This window comes from Mustela putorius, unplaced genomic scaffold, assembly GCF_011764305.1.
Source record: "Mustela putorius furo isolate JIRA1106 unplaced genomic scaffold, ASM1176430v1.1 tig00000228_pilon_pilon_pilon, whole genome shotgun sequence".
Classification (NCBI taxonomy): Eukaryota; Metazoa; Chordata; class Mammalia; order Carnivora; family Mustelidae; genus Mustela; species Mustela putorius.
Window position 1 is genome coordinate 24,854,295 of NW_025421322.1, and position 22,078 is coordinate 24,876,372.

Genomic DNA, 22,078 nt, shown 5'->3' on the forward strand with positions numbered 1-22,078 from the left:
GGAAAGAAAAATGCATTGCGCATAGCTTTGAAGCCTCCACATGGTTAGGACACTACTCAGTATATTCTACATAAAATAAGCTCAGAGAGTAGATAGGGAACCACATAAACAACTCAAATATTCTCTAGTTCATTATAGTTTAGAACACATTCGAGCCAAAGATTAAATCAGTACCTCATCAGGGTCAACAGGTTTAGTAAATACTCGGAATCGCTTGTCAATAGCAAGCCTATGTGTAACATTCCTCAAGAAAATCCTCAGTTCTCTAAAGGTATCTTCCTCTTGTTCTTCTAGTCGTTTCACTTCTTCTACTGTCAGCGGTCTTGGCTCAGGTGGTGGTGCTACAGGGAGTACCTCCAAGGCCTGCAAAACTTCACGTGAATGCAAGATTTTAGTTACTACTCTCCCATCACAAAAAGAGTGACACATGATTCAGTGGTCAAGCTTCAGGGACTATCCTCCTCACATCTGCCGGGATTTAGAGGATTTGAAATACTCAAGTGCTACCATAATCTCTATCTCTAGCTCCCCTCCAGCAACAACTATAATTTTTATTTTTTTGTAATTTGTAATTTTTAATGTTAATTCCTAGGTCATTACCTCTTTTTCATTTTAAAATCATTTAAGAGGCTATTAAAACTTTGAAAATGCATTATTTCCAGCACAAGAAAATTCTATTAAAAAAGCTTTTTACTAGTTAATTTCTGAACTAATAAAAAATTGTGGTATGTTTCCAATGTAATAAGTTTAATTTTGTTTAAACAGACATGCACTGAATACTCAGGATAAAAGAAGGCATATGAGAGTCCTGCCCCAACAAATTGACAATCTATAAGGGGTTAAGACAATTATCACATCACTAATGTCTATCAGTAGGATGAAAAAAAGTACAATGGGTCATAATGGTAGAAAATTAATTTTGCCTAGCTCTGTGAAGGAGGAAAAAATGAGTTATAGTAGAAGGACAAGTGGTTCCTTAGGCAGAAATAGGCAAAAAGGGTAGAAGCATTGATGACAGAGAGCAAGCATAAATGAAATTACGAAAAGACAACAATATGTTGCATGTAGTGTAAAGACAGAGTGTTTTGCGAAGAAAGAGAAAGGGGAAGGTGGAGAGAATAAATGTGCCAAAAATGGGCTTGGGCAGACAGGCTGGAGCTTTACTATGAATTCCAGCTCAAATTCTCCATGGACTAGGACCACACTAGGAAAGGCCTTGTACACTTTAATGGGAAGCTTAGAGACATGTTAGCAAACCTAATGACTGAAGTTTTGAGTTTGTGTTATTAGACGATGATGATGCCATTAATATTTTATTCCCACTTTCTCAAAATTATTATATGTCAAATTTTGATAAACTAACCTGCTTTCTTCTTTGATAAAGGAGGTTTAGCAGCTTGCTTTAGAATTAGATCTTCAAAAAATTTTGTTCTTTCTTCTTTACCAGGTAACTGGACATTGAAAATTTCTCCATAATCACGGATAAACAATTCTTGCACCTTAAAGGAGAAAATATATGCATTACATATGTGTATACACAATACTATGTAAATACCATTCAATGTAACAGTAGGTTATTACACGCATTTTTTTTTTTTTAGAGATTTTATTTATTTATTTGACAGACAGAGATCACAAGTAGGCAGAGAGGCAGGGAGAAGCAGGCTCTCTGCTGAGCAGGGAGACCGATGTGGGGTGACCCCAGGACCCTGAGATCAAGACCAGAGCTGAAAGCAGACATTTAACTGACTGAACAACCCAGGTGCCCCCCATTTTATTCATTATTATTATTAGAGGAAAATAATGTTTATTTCTTGTGTGATGCTTATGTACTTTGTTTTGGGTATGTCTGACATACAGAAGTTTACATTCATAGCTTTTGCATCACCTCATTTACAGGGTCTTCCATGCTCCCGTATAAGAAGATGTTCCTGGTATGTTATATGAAGCTTTTTGTCCTATTATTTCCACATCATTTATGAAATGTCTCTATCTTTGCTAATTCATTTACTCAACTTTTTTGTAAACAAGAGTCTCATGGATTTTATTATGTTAATTTCTCTAAGCCAGCCCAAATTCCACAATTTTAATTTCTAATTTTGAGGTATGCTTTAGTATTTGGCGGGCCAAGAACCTCATTGCTTTTTCAATATTTTCTTGGAAATTCAAGCAGTTTTTTTCCTTCATCGCTGAATTTTAGGATCCTAGCTATTTTGCTGGGATTTTTATTGAAATATGTGTCTCTTCCCCCTTTCTGGTGGCCTAGATGTTATATGCTCTATTTCTACTCTTTTATTTTAACAGATAAAGTTAAGTTTTAACTCTAAGTTTTAACAGATAAAGTTAAACTTTTTCTAGCAAACTGTAAGGTTAATCAACATCTACATATCACACAAAAATCTGAATGTGCTTTTACTTCCTTATTCTCCTCCACTATGCTCTTCCTGGTATTATCAAATTCAGACTAAGACCATCTGAGTTTCATATTTCTTAAACATTTTTTTCTATCACAATTTCCTGACAGTAAGTTTTACTGTTTTCTTTGTTCACTTCTTCTTATTTCTACAAAATAAAGATCTAAGAGAAATTTCTAATCCTTTAATAATTAATTCTTCCAGTCAAGGGTTTATAACTAATAGATTCCTAGGCATTACATATTTGAAAATGTCTTTTGGGGCATCTGGGTGGCTCAGGTGGTTAGGCATTTGACTCCTGATTTTAGCTCATCATCTCAGGGTTGTGAGTTTGAGTCCTGCATCAGACTCTGCGCTGGGCACGGAGCCTACTTAGGATTCCCTCTTTCCCTCTCCCCCTGCCTCTCTCTCTAAAAATCTTAGGGACGCCTTGGTGGCTCAATTGGTTGGACGATTGCCTTCAGCTCAGGTCATGATCCCGGAGTCCAGGGATCGAGTCCCACATCGGGCTCCCAGCTCCACAGGGAGTCTGCTTCTCTCTCTGACCTTCTCCTCGCTCATGTTATCTCTCACTGTCTCTCTCAAATAAATAAATAAAATCTTTAAAAAAAAAAAAAGTATTTAAAAATTTACCTTTGTCCTCTCTCTCAAATGCTAACTTTGTTGTAAAGAAAACTATTTTCCTTCAAAACTCTGGAAATAAATATTGCTCACTTGCGTCCTTAGTAGCTAGTGTTACCAATGAGAAGGTAGAAGCAACTTGATTTTCAGTCCTTCCTAGTAATATTTTCTCTCTTGGTAGATTTTTAAATTTTCCTCTGTATTTCTGAAATCCTGAAAGTTTATCTAGATGTGGGCCTTTTAATATCCACCAGTTAGAACACAGAAACTCTTACATCTGAATTTAAGGTATTCCTTAACTCTATAAAATGTTCTAGTTTGTGAATATTTTCTCTTCTACATTTATTTTCTCTTCTCATATGGCCCAATAACTGCATGTTAGATGCAAACTGATTGCCTTTATTTTAGCTTTTTTCCTCCCTTTTCAAATCCCTGTCCTTTTGTATCATACACCATAAGAATTCCTGATCCCGTGATGTTCCATTTCAATAATTCATTCTTCATCTGTGTTTGCTCCTTTTCAAAAGCTTCATGGAATTTTTTTATGGGGGGGGGGAGTTATTTCATGCATAATTATCTCCAATTGGTTCTTTTCTACAACAGTCTGTTGGTGATGCATGGATATGATTATTCATTGAACTGTCTTTCTCAAATACTTATTTATAGCTCATCTTTTGCCTTTGAATTCTTAACTACCCATAGATGATGCTTCTGTTTATTCTAGCTTCTACTTCCAGTGATTATGAAGAAGCCTGTCTATACTGGAAATAGAATGTACCTGTAATTTGCTTTCTGGGCAACAGGGTCTCCCCATTCTTCCTGATATTGGCAGCCACAGATAGTCCCTACTCTACCATGGTGGTCTTTGGGCCCACCCTCACCGCTCTAGCTAAGGACGAACGACTCTGGTGACTGCTGCTTGGCATGGCAGAAGTGAGGTGGAAAGAAAGCAAGTTGGAAAGCCACGTGATGAGAAAGGGAAAGCTCTCTCAGCCCGTGTGTGTGTGGAACGACCACATGGGGGAGGACAGATGTGAATGCAGTCATCTGCATAGTATAGTTAAGTGAACGAGAAATAAATTTCTGTTGTATTAATAACACTAAGGAATATACCCTATCACAGAAGAAATGTTTAGTGTGAAGAAGCCTAGGCCAGATTGGGGAGATACAAATAAACAGAGTAATCATATATACAGAGTTTTCATGATGAAAAGAGATTTAACAGGTTCTATATAGTATCCGGAAAATAGAGATTAAGATAAGAAAATCTTTCAAAATAAGCTGATTTCTTTAGAAGTCCGCACTAACAAACTGAACGGTGAGGAAAGTGTCTCAACAAAACTGAAATATCCATATGAAGAAGCCAATATAAAGGAAGTGTCGAGAATCAGATTAACTAAACTAGAAGCCTTTGAGTCTGTAACATACACATGTTTATTCCCTGGATTATTCCATTTTCAGTTGAATAACTCACAATCAACTATTAGAACAGAGGCAACAGGGACATCATCTTGTCCTCCGATAACTTGAGTCCTTCATTCTGCTCTTCACTCACTGCTCTGGCCACCCTGGTCTTGCTGTTTCTTCCAACACACCAAACATGCTATTGCTTCAGGGCCTTTGCACTTCCTTTTCTTCTGCCAGAAACCCTTGTCCCTCAGATGCCCAATGGGGTTACTCACTGCCTTACTTTTTTCAGGTCTTTCCTCAAAAGTCATCTTCTTAGTGAGGTCTTACTTAAGACTGTTTAACATTGTGACCCATCACACTCTTTTGGTATTGCTTAGCTGAATTTCCCTCCATAGCAAGAGGTTAATATTATATATTTTATTTCTTTTTCTCTCCCCCTACAATTAAAATGTAAGTCCTAGGAAGATAGAAATTTTTGTCTCTATTTTTCAATGCTATATTCCCAGTATCTAGAACTATGCCTAACAAAGAAGGACTCAATAAATATTTCTTTAATAAAATACCTGAATTTATCTTCCACCCACAGTCTTAAAAAAATGCAAACCAATTTTGCCAAAGGTATTCACACATACGAAAGGTATTCACAGGGGCGCCTGGGTGGCTCAGTGGTTTAAGCCGCTGCCTTCGGCTCGGGTCATGATCTCGGGGTCCTGGGATCGAGTCCCACATCGGGCTCTCTGCTCGGCGGGGAGCCTGCTTCTCTCTCTCTCTCTCTCTCTCTGCCAGCCTCTCTACCTACCTGTAATCTCTCTCTCTGTCAAATAAATAAATAAAATCTTTAAAAAAAAAAAGAAAAAAAGAAAGGTATTCACAAACTTATTCACACATAGAAGCCTACAATATGCCTATTATGTACTCTGATCATTGAAAGGTGGGGGGGTCTTACTTCATGTATTTTACATTCTGCTAGGAGACAGAAAGGCAAACAAATATTTAATGGCAGGCAGTGATAAAAAACAAAATAGAGTAAGGGAAAAGAGAGTGATGGGCAAAAGGATCTGACCACTATAACTGAGAAACTGATCAGAGAAGGCCTTTCTAAGGTGATACTTGGCAGAGACCTGAGAAAAATAAAGGGTCATGCCAGGCAAATATCTATAAGAGTATTCCAGGCAGAAAAAGCATGAACTTCTGGTAGTTGTCTAGATGGGCATAAACTCAAAAGACAGTAATTTAGTGCCATCAAAAATTTTAAATGAGCATACTCTTTACTAAGCTATAATTATTATACTTTTAGGAATGGATGCTAGAAATATACATACAGTAATGTTCATATAAACTAAAACCCAGTAGCCCAGTTGGGCAGTTCAACAGAAAAAACCTAAAAAACCACAAAACCATCTACGAACAGGAATCTGGATAACTTTTGGTACATCAAGATAACGGAAAAAGCTATGCAGCTTATCAAGATAATGGAAAAAGCCATGTTGCTTTTAAAAGAAATGAGACTGTGTCCTGAAAAATACATTATATATAGATACACATATAAAGCAAAGTGCAAAATAGTATACAACTAACTCACTCCTATTTTTGTTAGAGAAAAAATTTATAATGTAGCCCTACTATACACATATACACACATACCATCCTGCCCAACAAGTCTATATACCAGATAGTTAACGTGACATTTTCGATAAGAAAAACTTTTCCATACCCTATTATTCACCTCTGTAAACTTGAAATTTTTACAATAAAATTTTAATAAGTCTCTTTTTAAAGTACAGTGATTCTCCCCCCTCAGATTACCTCTTCCGGCAGAGCAGAATGGGGTTTGTCCGAAGTTGCCAGTAGTAGAACTGGAGCGAAGGAAGGAATGTTCTGTAACAATGTAGTGAATGTGGCTTTGAGTGTTGGTCCAACTATTTCCCACCACAAGTGGATATGAGGAACATATACTATACTTGGTGCTGTTCTCTTAGCTTCACGAATCATCTAGTAGAGGGAAAAAAATTATATTTAGTTAAAGTCAGTATATTAGTAATGCTTGCTTTCTTAATCTGGAGCAATGTTTAACTTCCTAGAATTATAATATAAAACGCTCAAGTTTTTAAAATGCTTCCCTAGTCTCATATTCTTATGTTTAAATGTTTTGTAAAAGTCTCATTTTTAGGAAAACATGGTTGCTTCAAGCAATTAGAAAGAAAACATCTCAATCAGTCTAGAAGACTTGTGTTCAATATAAAAATATAAAACTATGTTTAAAAAATTTTAAAAGGAAAATAGCAAAAAACAGAAGCAGTGGAAAATCTGAGTACACACCACATAGCAGTTACTGTTTTATTAAATACTTTATTCACGAATTCTCACATCAGCCACACAAGGGTACTATTATTACCTCCAGTTTGTACAAGGGGAAAACAAGGCAGAGATCTAACAGCTTCCCTAAGGTTACACAGACATTAAATGGTGGAAATGTGATTTAAATCTATACTCTTTGATGAGTAGGCCATTACCTACAGTTCTTTTTTTCTTTTTTAAAAGATTTTATTTATTTGACAGACAGATCACAAGTAAGTAGAGAGGCAGGCAGAGAGAGAGAGAGAGGGAATCAGGCTCCCCACTGAGCAGAGCACCTGATGTGGGGCTCGATCTTAGGACCCTAAGACAACGAACCAAGCCGAAGGCAGAGGTTTAACCCACTGAGCCACCCAGGTGCGCCTACAGTTCTAATTCATAAACCTGGAGGCAGAAATCAGAACGACAAGAAAACCCAGTTCAAAAAGGGTAAAGCAACTCTAGATTGTGTCTCTGGAAGATTGTTCTTCCAGCTTATTTGTTGGGCAACGATGAATTTACCTGAGCACACGTTTCTTCAGGAGATGTAGCACTGACTCCAAAAAGAACAGGGATGTCTAACGTATATACTGCAAATTTTTCCAAAGCATGGATGACAGCTGGTGCCAAATGAGAACCTTGCCCAAAGCCTGGTTCTCCCACTATCAATATTCTTGGTCGAAAAGACATAGGTTGATAACATGCATTTCTGAAAGAAAGTAGCTGTATTTTAGAAAAAGCAAAAATTTAAAATTTTCCTCCCAAATTACGCATTTTTAACTCTTTTTTTTTTTTTTAAAGATTTTTATTTATTTATTTGACAGAGAGAAATCACAAGTAGATGGAGAGGCAGGCAGAGAGAGAGAGAGAGAGGGAAGCAGGCTCCCCGCTGAGCAGAGAGCCCGATGCGGGACTCGATCCCAGGACCCTGAGATCATGACCTGAGCTGAAGGCAGCGGCCCAACCCACTGAGCCACCTAGGTGCCCCTTTAACTCTCTTAAAGTAAAAATTTTTTGACTATGCAGCTTGTTAATCCATAATAACATGGTTCACAAGGTTTCTGGAAAATATTAACCTTCACAGATTTTAGGATTACTTTATTCAGTGAAATTTCTACTACAGTGCAACTGTAATGATAAAAATGCTTGATATTTTAACCTAAAAAAAAATCATCCAGTATCTTTTATTCAATCAACATCTTTTAGTTTTAGGGAATTTATACACCAAAAAAAGCTATAAACATTCATTTGCAGGGGAAATATACCTATTCAAATGAAGAAAATTAAAATTTTCTTTTGTCTTATTTAAGGATTTTTGAGAAAGGCCATTCTCATAAACAGATGGAACTTCATCATCACTGTATGCCAAGTCACTTTCTAGCAGAGGACATGAAATATCTATAAAACAAAAGAATATGCATTAGTAACTTTCTGGATTGCAAAGCAAATGTTTATGTAATGCTTTAGTTATTAACAAATCAATATACAAGAAATGTATAATAAAATTTTTTAAGAATATAAAATATCTGTATAGACATGAGTAAGAAATAAATATAAAAATGCCATTTCAAACTTAAAACAGATTTAATTGAGGGCAATCTATGAAGTAAATTTCCTTCAACTACCCAGGCAAAACATGACTAAATTCCTTTCAAGAGGCTCTTTTTATTATTATTTTTAAAATATTTATTTACTTATTTTGAGAGGGAGGAAAAAAAGAGAGCATGCGTGTGAGCAGGGGGTAGGCGCAGAGGGAGAAACTCAAGTTGACTCCGTGCTGAGTGCGCAGAGCCTGACACAGGCCTTGATCCCAAGACCCACGGCCAGATTGGACCTCAGCTGCAACCAAGAGTCAGATGCTCAACTGATCGTGTCACTCAGGTGCCCTGAGGAGGCTCTTTTGTGAAGAAACACTTCGGGTGTGTAAAACATTTAGCTTTACTGATTATGAAAGCTAACTTTAAACGGTCAATCAAGTTGCACACCTGAGTCCAGTGCTTTATTTGCTTTGATTTCTGCATGTGGAAATACTCTATACAGAGCTTCTAAGATCTTGTGAACGGTGCTTTGCAGGAGTGGTTTCACAACAGAGGACAGTGCCTGCCCAGGTGACGTCACAGCTCTCTGGGCAGCTGGTATCATCTTCTGCATGGCTACCTCAAAGTCCTTAGCGGAGATGTTAATTGATGAGAGATCCAACTGTAGTTTCTCACTAGTAGTATAGATCTGCGGGTAGCGTCGACGCAGAGCACATAAAGCAGCCTCGGAGCATATTGACTTAATATCTGCACCGCAGTATCCTATCCAAGGCAACCAAAAAATTTTTTAAATGTAAATCATCACCCTATTAGCATGACCATGGTTAAAAGAAAATTAAAACACCACCTAGCAATATACTAGAAAAATACTTAGAATAAGGCTAACATTTCTCTTTTACCCAGTGAACTTACAATGGTAGTAATAACCATAAACAAATCTAGCAACTTTTGCAAGTGTAATGTACAAACACTAAATACACAGAGCATTCAAGAACAAGAGTTTTTTTTTTGTTTTTTTTTTTTTTTTTAAGAACAAGAGTTTTAAAATCAGACAGACTAGGGTGAAATTCCAGTTTATCACTTACTACACATATGATCGTTGGAGGAACATTTATGCTCTCTCAGCCATTTCTACATCTACATAGGGATAATGCTACCTACTTCACTGGACTGATGTGAGAATTTCTTGAAATAATATATGTAGAATGCTGAACAGAATGACTAGAAAAATGTGAAGAGCAAAAGATGGCTGTTATTATTATTATTATTGTCTAACTTGGCTTTCAAATTCTACAACAGCCAATTCATCAAATATCTCTATTTAATATCCAGGATTTTTTAAGAAGAAAACATGCCACAAATAAGAGATTAGAAACAAACATAACCTGTATTTCTTTAAACATAACGATGCAAGGCTACAACTTGTTTCAGCTGTGAAACACATGCATTTTATCTTTTAATGCGTAAAGCAATGTTTACCAACACAGTTTTCTGCTAGTTCTTCTAGAAATATGTCCAGTGGTTTAGGATTCCAATCCCTTGTGTGAATCTTAAGAATTTCTTTTCGAGCCTACGAAGAAGAACAATTTAACTTTTTAAATAATAAGGTGCTATTCGGATTTTATCTAAAATCATACAGAAATCAATACCTATTATAATAAAAAATATGAAACATTAAAAATGATAAGATGATGATGTTATTTGTAAGCATTTAAGGAGTTTATGTTAAAGAATATCTGCCTTTATAGTGCTCAAGTTCTAGTCACCATAAATGTGTATGAGACAAATTAAATAATGATAGGATTAGTCTTCATTCTGGTACGCATTAAACATTGTATTTTTTTTAAAGATTTACTTATTTATTCCAGAGAGAGAGACAGCACCCACCTGTGGGGAGAGGGGCACAGGGAGAGTAGCAGACTCCCCGTTGAGGGCAGAGCCTGATCTCATGACCTGAGCTGAAGTTGAGTTGGATGCTTAACCAGGCAAGCTACCCAGGTGCCCTGAAAATTGTTCTTTAGAGCACTGGCAGCTCTACTCATATTTTCCTGCTTGGTTCTCAAAAGATTAAGCAGGTGTTTTTTTTTTTAAAGATTTTATTTATTTGAGAGAGAGAGAGAGAGAGAGAGAGAAAGAATGAGAGAGAGAGAGAGCATGCGAAGAGAGAGGTCAGCGGGAGGAGCAGAGTCCCTGTCAAGCAGGGAGCCTGATGTGGGACTCGATCCTGGGACTCCAGGATCATGACCCGAGCCAAAGGCAGTCGCTTAACCAACTGAGCCACCCAGGCACCCAAAATATAATTAAGCAGTTTTAAAATAACTGCGTAGGATCATATGGTAGTACCCATGAAAAAGCCAATGCTAATAAACTGGCTGAGGATTGACTGTTCATTAGGCCACGTGTTCTAAAGCAAAATAAAGTTGTATGGTTAACAACCAAAGGCCATGCTGAAATTGAGAAACTTTTTTTTTAAAAGACTGATTGATTGATTTGAAAAAGAGTGAGAGCCCATGAGTAGGGGAAGGGGCGGAAGGAAAGGGGACAGGAGAATCTCAAGCGGACTCTGCCCTGAGCATGAAATGTGCTGCAGGGCTCCATCTCCCAACCCTGAGATCATGACCTGAGCCGAAATCAAGAGTTAGATGCTTCGCTGACTGAGCCACCCAGGTGACCCTCAAATTGAGAAAATTTTAAGAGTATTTTTTGGGAAGGCATTATTTAAAAAAAAAAATAAAAAATAAAAAAATAAACAAAAAATCCAAGTTATTTTCTTTAAATAAAATAATGCCTTCCTAAAAACACACACACACATATATATATTTGGATGTTAATCACATATGACTTTTGCTTCAGAACATACAAAACTCAATTTTCAAATTTTTACTGTGCCAAGATTTGTCCATGATATGGACAACACATTCTGTCAAAATCTGAAACATGTTAAATTCCTACATCTTTGTCAGGCAGGCTGAAAAGGAATTCTCTGTCAAAGCGACCAGGCCTTCGCAAAGCAGGATCGATAGAATCCAGTCTGTTGGTTGCACCAATGACCACAATTTCTCCTCTGCTGTCCAATCCATCCATAAGTGCTAGCAAGGTGGAAACAATGGAACTAAATGTAAAAATAAGAGAGAAGAGATTAAACATATGATGCTAAGTATGTCTTCTTTTGCTAAGATTTAATAGATTAAGCATGTGAACAAATTTTCTCAGAGCATGCCATTATTTCCAATAGATTAAAAACTGTAAAATAACACACTAAATGGCATACAGAGATTACAATCAATGAAAAACATAGATGGCCTTTAAAATGCCACAAATGGGTTCTGGAAGACATTTTGTGAAGCATAACTTCACATAGGAACATGAAAGTCGCCCAAAAAGGATACAATTTAAAAAAAAAAAAAAAAAAAGACAAACTTTATGTGAAAAATGCTCCATTGTGTATACATTATCTAAGAACGCCCAAATAAAACAATATATACATAAATCATAAAAATAAAACTTCAATTACATTTTAACTATGGATAGAGAATTATAAAACCTCCACATCTTCATTACCCACTGTCTCCCCCTCCCTTTTTTAAGATTTTACTTATTTATTTGACAGATAGAGATCACAAGTAGGCAGAGAGGCAGACAGAGAGAGAGGGGGAAGCAGACTCCTCGCTGAACAGAGAGCCTGATGCGGGGCTCGATCCCAAGACCCTGGGACCATGACCTGAACCAAAGGCAGAGGTTTTAACCCACTGAGACACCCAGGCGCACCGCCCCCCCTTTTTTAAAGTTTATTTAAATCTCTACACCCAACATGGGGCTCGAACTAAAGACCCCGAAATCAAGAGTCATGTACTCTTCCAACTCAGCCAGCCAGGCACCCCTTCATCACCCACTTTCAACAATTATCAGTGTCCTTTTTTCTGATGTAATCCAATAGTTCTTTGACGAAGAAAACCCAAAAACTTCACACACATCATTTAATCCGTACACATTTCATATTAAATAATGCATTTCTGAGATAAGGACTGCAGAACTCCACAGTACTAGGATACCAATGGAAATGACAATAATCCCTTAACATCACCTAATATTGAATTTTCCTGATCGTTTCAGAGTATCTTTTCACATTCGATTTTTTAAAGCCAAGACCCATATACTACACTTGGTCAAATGTCCCTCAAATCAAGAGTTTCTGTTGGATCTTCCTTTTTATTCCTTTATGCCATGTATTTGTTGAAGTAACTGGGTCATTTGCCTTTTAAAATCTCCTTCCCATATTCTGGATTGGTCTGCTTGCCTCCTAATAGGGTCATTTAACCTGTCCTCTAGTGCTCGCTTCGGCAGCACATATAATAACCTGTCCTCTATCTTTCATATTTCCTATGAACTGGCAATTAGCTCTAGAAGCTTAACAGATGCAGGCTGAACTACTTGGGATAGCATGTATCATCGGAACATACCGTGTACTTGCTATTGTATATGCAGGAGGCACATAATGCGAGTTTTCCCTTTAAGATCAGCGAACTGGGTTTAAGTGACGTGTTACCAGTTTACTACATTTATCATAAACTTCACTATCAACCTTATTATCTGTTTTTATAGCCGCTGATTGCTTAGATCAGGGTTTCTTAATCTTGGCACATATTAACATTTGGGTTAGGTAACTTTGTTGTACAGAGCTGTCCTCTGCACTGTAGGATGTTTCACAGCGCCTGTGGTCCTTACCTACCTCCTTTAATTTGTGACAATTAAAAATGTCTCCAGACATTTGACCCATGTAAGGGGAAGAGGAGAAATCCACTACCACTTGAAAACCACAGGCCTTGATCCACTATTTGCGAAATGGCAATTTTCTATTTCAATAATTTTCCTTGCATTTATAAACTATGATTTTCCTATAAAGAATAATGTTACTCCATTAATTATTAAATTACTCTGAATCATGGTCTGAATCATAGCTACAGGATAGGAAAAAGAAATGCTTGATTCATTTTCTTTATCAATTTTCAGAGTAGTGAGTCACTATTTTAAGCATCCTCTGGAGTGACCAATTCGGTTTTTATTTTTAAAAAATCATTAAAAACTGACAGTTTTTATGTATTTGATGCTATTCACTCTGTTTTAGTCCTTCTTTTTGATGCTCAAATTATCCCATCTTGGTTCATGGAAACTCCTTCAAAATTTTTTGACTATGTCACTCTGATGTGACCCCGGTAGTTTTTTTTTTTTTTTCCAAGCCAAACTGTATCCAGCTTTATTAAAGATACTTTTCATAAACAATCATGGTATTTCAGGCAGGACATGGGCAGACAATCATTAACAGTATACAACAACTTTCAAACTCCCTTCTTCAATGGACTACCAAAATCAGAAAGCCACTATAAAACCCAATGCAGTCTTCATGTGATGCTCGGAGCTGGGACGTAGAGTGAGGGCGAACAGTTCACATTTAGCATGTTGTTTTAACAATGTTTCACAAGCCGACCCTGACTTTCAGGAAATGAAATGAAAATGGCAGCATTATCCATCTGAAGATCCACGAGCTAAAAAGGAACTCTTTTGAGGGACGCCATCTCAGTGGTGACACTTTGTCAAGTCCAGATTGCCTGACATACTGGGAACCATGTCTTGGGGGTCGGGTTCCAACAGGTCTCTGGGTTTAAGGGAGTCAAGTCTATGTTGAAGGCAGAGAGGGAGAAGAGGACATAAAAACTGAATTTTAGTTTTTTCCATGCCACTAAGGGATTTGTACCCAGGCGGCTCATGTGTGTCAACGTCAAGGAACCCCTCCTCCTGGGAGCCAAGAGGAAGTTTCTCAAAACTAGGAGGGAAAGGTGTTTTCCCCCTGTGTCAATCTAGCTTCAGAGATATTCTATTAGTGACATATGCCCTTCCCCCAAAACAACAATGAAGTGTTCTGTGTGCTAGCAACATAGTTTAAAAAAAAAAAAAAAAGTAAAACAAAATTCTGCATTTTTATAAAACTTGATAAAAAAAATAGCACTTCAAACTGTACAGTCACCAGAAGTACACAGTTATCAAAAATGCACACCCGTCACTTGGCATCTCCAGCACCTTCAGCTTTCTGTGCCCGGTCTGTTTGGGCGTCTCCGTTCTCTGAGGGTTATTTCCATACTTGCTGGCATCAGCTTTCCCCCTTTTCTCTTTGGGTACCTTCTCTCCCTTCTTTGCTGGGGCCTTTTTAGACTTGGGCTCTGACTTTGGAGGAGCAGGTTAAGCAGATAACCTTGCAGATCTTCTCCGTGGCTCGTCCTTCACCTTGGCTTTATCTCCTGTAGCATCCCCCTCAGCCTTTCTCTTGGGCATGGTGGCGACGGCGGCGGGACGTAAGCGCTGGACGCCGGGATGCAGCAGCGCGCCGACTTTGGCCCGTCCCTTTGGCCGGTCCGGGGGTCGTTCTCGCCTCTTCTTCTTCACACTGCTCCGACCCCGGTAGTTTCTGATTGCCTCCTTGCTTCCGGGCATGACATGGTATTCCAGACTTGTCTTATTTCCATTATCTACCATCCCTCCTAAGAGCTGTAGTATTTAGAAACGACATTTTGGGTACTAGGGGTACGAATTGTTACTGGATTGTAAAAGCTTCTAGGCCTTTTAAAGTGTCCAGAGCTAGAAACCATTTTTTCTTCAAAAAAATCATTGTGAGTTCATTCTGATACTCCCAATTCAAAGTAAAGATTTTACGTTTTTTTGTTTTTGTTTTTTAAAGATTTTCTTTATTTGTCAGAGAGAGAGAGGGAGCGAGAGTGAGCACAGGCAGACAGAATGGCAGGCAGAGACAGAGGGAGAAGCAGGCTCCCTGCCGAGCAAGGAGCCCGATGTGGGACTCGATCCCAGGACACTGGGATCATGACCTGAGCCGAAGGCAGCTGCTTAACCAACTGAGCCACCCAGGCATCCCAAGATTTTACGGTTTTAATTTAACTTATTTTATATTTAATCCTCTTTTTCTTAGGCTAAAAATCATATATTCTAAGGCATTCACAAGCTCGCTTATTTGCATTATCTGACTGGTATTATTACTAATAAAAAATACAGTTTAATCATGTAACATTTATTTACTTATTTATTTATTGTAAAGATTTTATTTATTTGACACAGAGAGAGAGAGATCACAAGTAGGCAGAGAGGCAGACAGAGAGAGAGGGGGAAGCAGGTTCCCCTCCGAGCAGAGAGCCCGATGAGAGGCTTGATCCCTGGACTGAGAACATGACCTGAGCCGAAGGCAGAGGCCCAACCCGCCGAGCCACCCAGGCGCCCCTAATCATGTAACTTTTAAAAATGCTTATTTAACGGGGGCGCCTGGGTGGCTCAGTGGTTAAGCCCCTGCCTTCGGCTCAGGTCATGATCTCAGGGTCCTGGGATCGAGTCCCGCATCGGGCTCTCTGCTTAGCAGGGAGCCTGCTTCCTCCTCTCTCTCTCTCTCTCTGCCTGCCTCTCTGCCTACTTGTGATTTCTCTCTGTCAAATAAATAAATAAAATCTTAAAAAAAAAAAAAATGCTTATTTAACGGGACGCCTGGGTGGCTCAGTTGGTTAAGCAGCTGCCTTCGGCTCAGGTCATGATCCCAGCGTCCTGGGATCGAGTCCCACATCCGGCTCCTTGCTCAGCGGGGAGCCTGCTTCTCCCTCTGCCTCTGCCTGCCATTCTGTCTGCCTGTGCTCGCTCTCTCCCCCCCACCTCTCTGATAAATAAATAAAATCTTAAAAAAAAAAAAATGCTTATTTAACAAAAATGTTTATGCTCAGATTGTTTAAGTCTTCGGTTAAAAAAAAAACAAAACCAGGGGCGCCTGGGTGGCTCAGTGGGTTAAAGCCTCTGCCTTCGGCTCAGGTCATGATCCCAGGGTCATGGGATCGAGCCCCGCATCGGGCTCTCTGCTCAGCAGGTAGCCTGCTTCCTCATCTCTCTCTGCCTGCTTCTCTGCCTACTTGTGATCTCTGTCTGTCAAATAAATAAATAAAATCTTAAAAAAAAACAAACAAACAAAAAAAAAAAAACAAAACCAGAGTGCCTGGGTAGTTCAGTTGGTTATGTGACTGCTTTTGGCTCAGGTCATGATCCTGGAGTCCTGGGATCATGTCCCACATTGGGCTCCCCGCTCAGCGGGGAGTCTGCTTCTCTGACTCTCCCCTCTCTCATCCTCTTTCTCAAATAAATAAATAAAATCTTAAAAAACCAAACACCCCCCCAAACTTGCACACTAAGTTTCCCATATATATATTTTCCCAAATATATATATATATATATATATATATATATATATATATATATATATATAAAATGTAGAAACCAGGTCCCTCATTAGTGCAGTAGGTAGCGCTCAGCCTCATAAAACATAGCCACCTGGTTTTCCCAATACCATTTACGGAAGAGACTGTCTATCCTATAGTCTTACACACAATGTCCCCATTGCATATTCCTGCCTCATTTGTCACAGATTAATTGACCCTATAGCGCGGATTTACTTCTGGGGTCTCTATCTTGTCCCTTTCATCTATTTTTGTGCCAGTGTCATATTGTTCTGATTACCATAGCTTTGTAGCATATTTTGAAATCTGGGACTGTGCTCTATACAAGAGCAAAATCTTTGCTCTTTCTCAGGACTGCTTCGGCAATCTTTGAAATCAGACCACTTTCTTACACCATTCACAAAAATAAACTCAAAATGGAATAAAGACCTAAAAATGAGACCAGAAACCATAAAACTGCCTAAAGAAAACATAGGAAGTAATATCTTGGATGTCAGCCTTTGCAACATTTTTCTAGATGTGTCTTCTTAGGCAAAAGAAACCAAAGCAAAGTTAAACTTCTGGGAATACACCAAAATAAAATGCTTTTGCAAAGCAAAGGAAGCTATCAACAAAACAAAAAGGCAACCTACTGAATAGAAGATATTTCCAAATGATATATCCGAAAAGTTGTTAATATCAAAAATATATAAAGAACTTCTACAACACAACACCAAAAAAACCCAAATAATCTGATTTTAAAAATGGGAAGAGCACATTCTTTGAAAGGGCATTTTCCCAAAGAAGACATACAGATAGCCACACAGGAAAAGATAGTCAACATCACTAATCATCAGGGAAATGCAAATCAAACCACAATGAGATATCATTTTATACCTGTCAGAATGGCTAATAAGACAAGAAATATTAAGTGTTGGCAATGATGTGGAGAAAAGAAAACCCTTTGGGACTGTAAGTTGGTACAGCCACTATGGAAAATAGTACAGAGGTTCCTCAAAAAGTTAAAAAATAAAAATACCAATCTCCCCATTTAATCCAATAATTCCACTATTGGTTATTTACTGCCCCCCCAAAAAAGCCCCACTAGTTCAAAAATGTATATGTACCTCTGTTTAATAAAGCATTGTTTACAATAGCCGAAATATGGAAGCAACCTAGCTGTCCATCAATAGATGACGGATAGGTAAAGATGTGCTATATATGTATACAAGGGAATGTTACTCGGCCACAAAAAATAATGGGATCTTGCCATTTGCAACAACATAGATTGACCAAGGGGATGTTATACTAAGAGAAATGTCAGGTAAAGACAAATACCGTATGATTTCAGTTATATGTAGAATCTAAAAACAAAACAAAAACCACACAAACGAAACCATAAACACAGAAAAAAAAATGGTAATTGCCAGAGGGAAGGGAGCTGGATGACGAGCAAAATGGGTGAAGATCAAATGGCACAAACTTACAGTTATAAAATACGTGATGCAGATGAAAAGTACAGCATGGGGAATATAGTCAATACTGTAATAGTGTTGTGTGGTGACAGATGGTAACTACACTTATCCTGGTATGGGCATAGCTTAATGTAAAGAATTGCGGAATCACTATGTTTTACACCTTAAACTAACAACATTGTATGTCAACTATCCTTCAATTAAAAAACCTATGTATGAACTTGAGATACATGTGATGTATCTCACATCACATGTGCTGTGAGATGGCATGTGATGAGATGGCATGTGCTTCCCAAACTGCACTACAATTTTTGTTGCTAAAATTTCTCCAATTCCTTACAGAACGTTTGCAGAACATGGTAAGCACTCAGTTAGTTCAATACAATGAATACAGTATGGTTTATGACGATGAAATGTGCCATGTATAAAAAGTTTGTATGATTACTGGTAGGGTATTACAGACACAACAATTTTTATCATAGCATTTAACATTTTAATTTACTGATAGCAACAAATGAAACCGTGTAGCGTCAAGTCAAAGAAGGCTATCAGGCTACAGTAAATACTGTTAGGTATTAGAAAAATAAAAGCCTATCTATCACTCACATCACTATGTCTTGCTCCTCTTTATATTATTTACAATAAAAAGACAATGCAATACTAGCATATATGCAAATGCAAACATTTGCTTTAGGGCATCCCAAATTAACTAAGCAATTACAGGTAATACATGAGACCAGCTAAAAAGAAGTTCTGACAAACTGAAGATGAACTAGGATTAGAAGTAGTTTCGATTCAAGTCGAGGCGGGGGCAGTAAGGACAAGGGCCCCGCGTGGGCACAGCTTATCACAGGGGGGGGAGGGTGCAATTTTCCCATCCTAAAAATGAAAAAGTTGACCCAATCTTTGAATCTCCAACTAGTAGTCATGCGCAAAGACATATTTTGTTTGGCTAAGACAGTGTCTTAAAAAACCTTAATGAGCTGGCAACATTTAGAAGATACTTAACACAAAAATTTGAACTAACATTTAAGAAAGAGAACAAATTCATTTTTCAAGTCTGAGTCAGCTTCTGCACTTCAGTTAACAGGTTGGAGCTAAAAATGACTTATGATGAGATGGTCTGCTACATTCTCAGCCGTGGCCCAACTCTCACTATTGGTCTGTCTCACTTATTTCATTTGCTTTACACCTCACTGTCCCAGGGGCTTTTAAGTTTGTATCATGAATTAAACCTGCATCATGAACTAAATGAGTATTTTTATACTGTGCTTGTGAAAACTTTGCCATGCACAAATGGTCTATTTTATGTTTTTGTACTATATATTAGGGTTCTACCAAAATAAGGAAACTATTGCTTTGTAAAGTATCTTTCACTGTTTAACATTCTATTCCTCATGCAACATCAGTATAGCTCAGAAAACAGGAAGAAAGGCAGAGGTGCCATCAAGCAAAGTTTACCTGTGAATTTGATCTTGCCTGCTTGATCGTACTGGAGCCAGACCATCGATTTCATCAAAAAAAATAATGGATGGGCGCATCTGATAAGCCTAGAAAACAGGTCCAGTGGTTGCATGTTATCATCAGTAACTTCAAATATACAGACGTATTATGAGCCATTTTAATACACTTTCATTCCAACTTGCTTATAGAATTTATTTATAATTCATAAATCTAAATGTAAATCCCAGAACCAGATTTTAAGGATCCAAACTAAAATATAATATATATAATTTAATTTTACTTGTATTCTCAATTGGAGATATTCAAAATACATACTCCCCTGACCACATACCTCAGGTTTCATATAGCTATAGTTATTGGAACACATAAAATTATCTATTCAAGACCAAGTGTTAAAACAAGACAAAGACCAGAAGACAATGACATAGCCTTCTTCCAGGTTAGGATGGTAAAACATTAAGCAAGATGCCATTGTTTTGTTTTGTTTTTTTAAGTCTGCTTCAATAAAGTTGAAGAAACTCAGTGAGCTATATAAAGAGATTTAAGAGCATCTGCAGCAATATGCCTCAATAGATCAGAATGTATTATCTCACAATGTGCTATCGATACAATCTGGGATATGAAACTGAAAGTCTCTAGGGCAGAACTAATCTTCAGCTCACATACTGAGACATCTCACTATGCTAAGTATGAGAGTTTCGGTCTCTCTCTAGATATGAGCCTTAAGACTCCAAAGAACTTAAGATTCAATCATTTCTTTGTCTTTTTCCTATAGAACTGTTCATCATAGGTCAGTATTATCTTGACATACAAAAGAAAATAATCCATAGATTATATATTTGGTCTAATTCTTCTGAGTTTATTTCTATGAAATATGATGAAATATAAGACTTATCTAATTCTCACATACTTACATTTACATTGATTATAGGTCTACATAGGTAAATAAATTTTAATATCATACCTGATCAAATAATAATCGTAGCTGTCTTTCAGACTCTCCTACCCATTTACTCAGACAATCAGCACCTTTCCTCATGAAGAATGCTACTCTCTTATCCCCTTGACTGCATTCATTGGCAAGTGCTCTAGCAACCAGAGTTTTTCCAGTTCCAGGTGGACCATAAAACAAACAACCTCTATAACAGAATAAGCATTATTTTAGTATTACATTAGAAAGTAGACTATTTAAACAAAATTAGAAATCAAATTCACAAATGCAGTTAGTGAATAAAAAATAAGACAAATGAAATATTGTTTCAATCCATAGAGCACAGTTTAAAACCTGAAAATATCAATACTACAAAACTGAAATTGATAACACCCTTTATTTGAAACTATTTTCTTTTATTCACTCATCATGCTCATCATATTATTTACCTTGCACAGAAGTCAGGCTTAAACAGGCTTGATAGTTTACTTTTATAACATTATCAGGGGAAAGAATAGCAGATTTCACCTACAACCCTTGGTTTCAGTGCCAGTAACATAGTACCAAAAGTTTTGTATGAAAACATGATGGGAATGAATAGAAAAGAAAGATAAAAGAAGAGAGCTTAAAGAAATAATACATGGGGACACCTGAGTGGCTCAGTGGGTTAAGCCTCTGCCTTCGGCTCAGGTCATGATCTCAGGGTCCTGGGATCCAGTCCCACACTGGGTTCCCTGCTGAGCAGGAAGCCTGCTTGCCCCCTCCCTCTGCTGCTCCCCCTGCTTGTGCTCTCTCTCCTTCTCTCACTGTCAAATAAATAAATTCTTAAAAAAAAAAAATAGGTGTTTCAGTGCCAGGGACTAGGACAATGTAAATAATTTGAAATCATTCTTGGTGATATCACTGTAATGAGGTAATCTATAGTTTTTCACATATTTCCAAAGTTATTCATTGCTCTTTGGATAGAATTCCCCCCAAAATGGATTGTACTCATAATTCTAATTAGAAATGTAAAAAGGATATAGAAATAGAACATGTCAGGGATTAAGTGCTACTAAAGTAACATGAAATAATCAATTTCAGATCATCATATAACTGCTCTTGAAAATTAACATTAAGGAAGATTCCAGAAAAGCAAAAATGACAAAATAAGAGTTGTGGGGGAAAATTCACACATAATAGATGAAATCTATTAAAAGAGTAATATATATATATATAAAAAGAAATGGAGATGATCAAATGCAGATAGAAAAAATAAAACTGTTAAAAAACACACCATATGGGGACACCTGGGTGGCTCAGTGGGTTAAAGCCTCTGCCTTGGGCTTAGGTCATGATCCCAGGGTCCTGGGATCAAGTACAGCATTGGGCTCTAGACAAGGGGAACCTGCTTCCCCTTGTCTCTGCCTGCCTCTCTGCCTACTTGTGATCTCTGTCAAATAAATAAATAAAATCTAAAAAAAAAAAAAAAGTTGAACTTCTCTTAAAGTTCCATTAATATTATAAATGTTCTCAAATTTTAGCTATTAATGGACAGAATAAAATATTGCAATACTATAAAAAATTAGCAAATTTAAAAAGAAACATCTCCTCTAATTTTTTCTCATTTCCCTGTCCTTATATCAAATATATAATCATG

General features: G+C 37.5%; 1 protein-coding gene and 1 pseudogene across 2 annotated transcripts in view; both read right to left on the reverse strand.

The window, feature by feature from the left end:
* ATAD2 (ATPase family AAA domain containing 2) overlaps positions 1–22,078 on the reverse strand; it is a 71,476-nt gene that overhangs the window by 12,046 nt on the left and 37,352 nt on the right. For both annotated transcript variants that reach the window (XM_013051738.2, XM_004743511.3), the window contains 10 exons: positions 20,473–20,647; positions 19,506–19,594; positions 11,270–11,429; positions 9,797–9,887; positions 8,765–9,079; positions 8,045–8,177; positions 7,302–7,488; positions 6,252–6,437; positions 1,364–1,499; positions 175–371 (listed from right to left, as the gene is read on the reverse strand). In XM_013051738.2, coding sequence (XP_012907192.1) covers positions 175–371; positions 1,364–1,499; positions 6,252–6,437; positions 7,302–7,488; positions 8,045–8,177; positions 8,765–9,079; positions 9,797–9,887; positions 11,270–11,429; positions 19,506–19,594; positions 20,473–20,647 — 1,669 coding nt within the window. The remainder of the gene's footprint in view (positions 1–174; positions 372–1,363; positions 1,500–6,251; positions 6,438–7,301; positions 7,489–8,044; positions 8,178–8,764; positions 9,080–9,796; positions 9,888–11,269; positions 11,430–19,505; positions 19,595–20,472; positions 20,648–22,078) is intronic.
* LOC101676760 lies at positions 13,358–15,055 on the reverse strand (annotated as a pseudogene).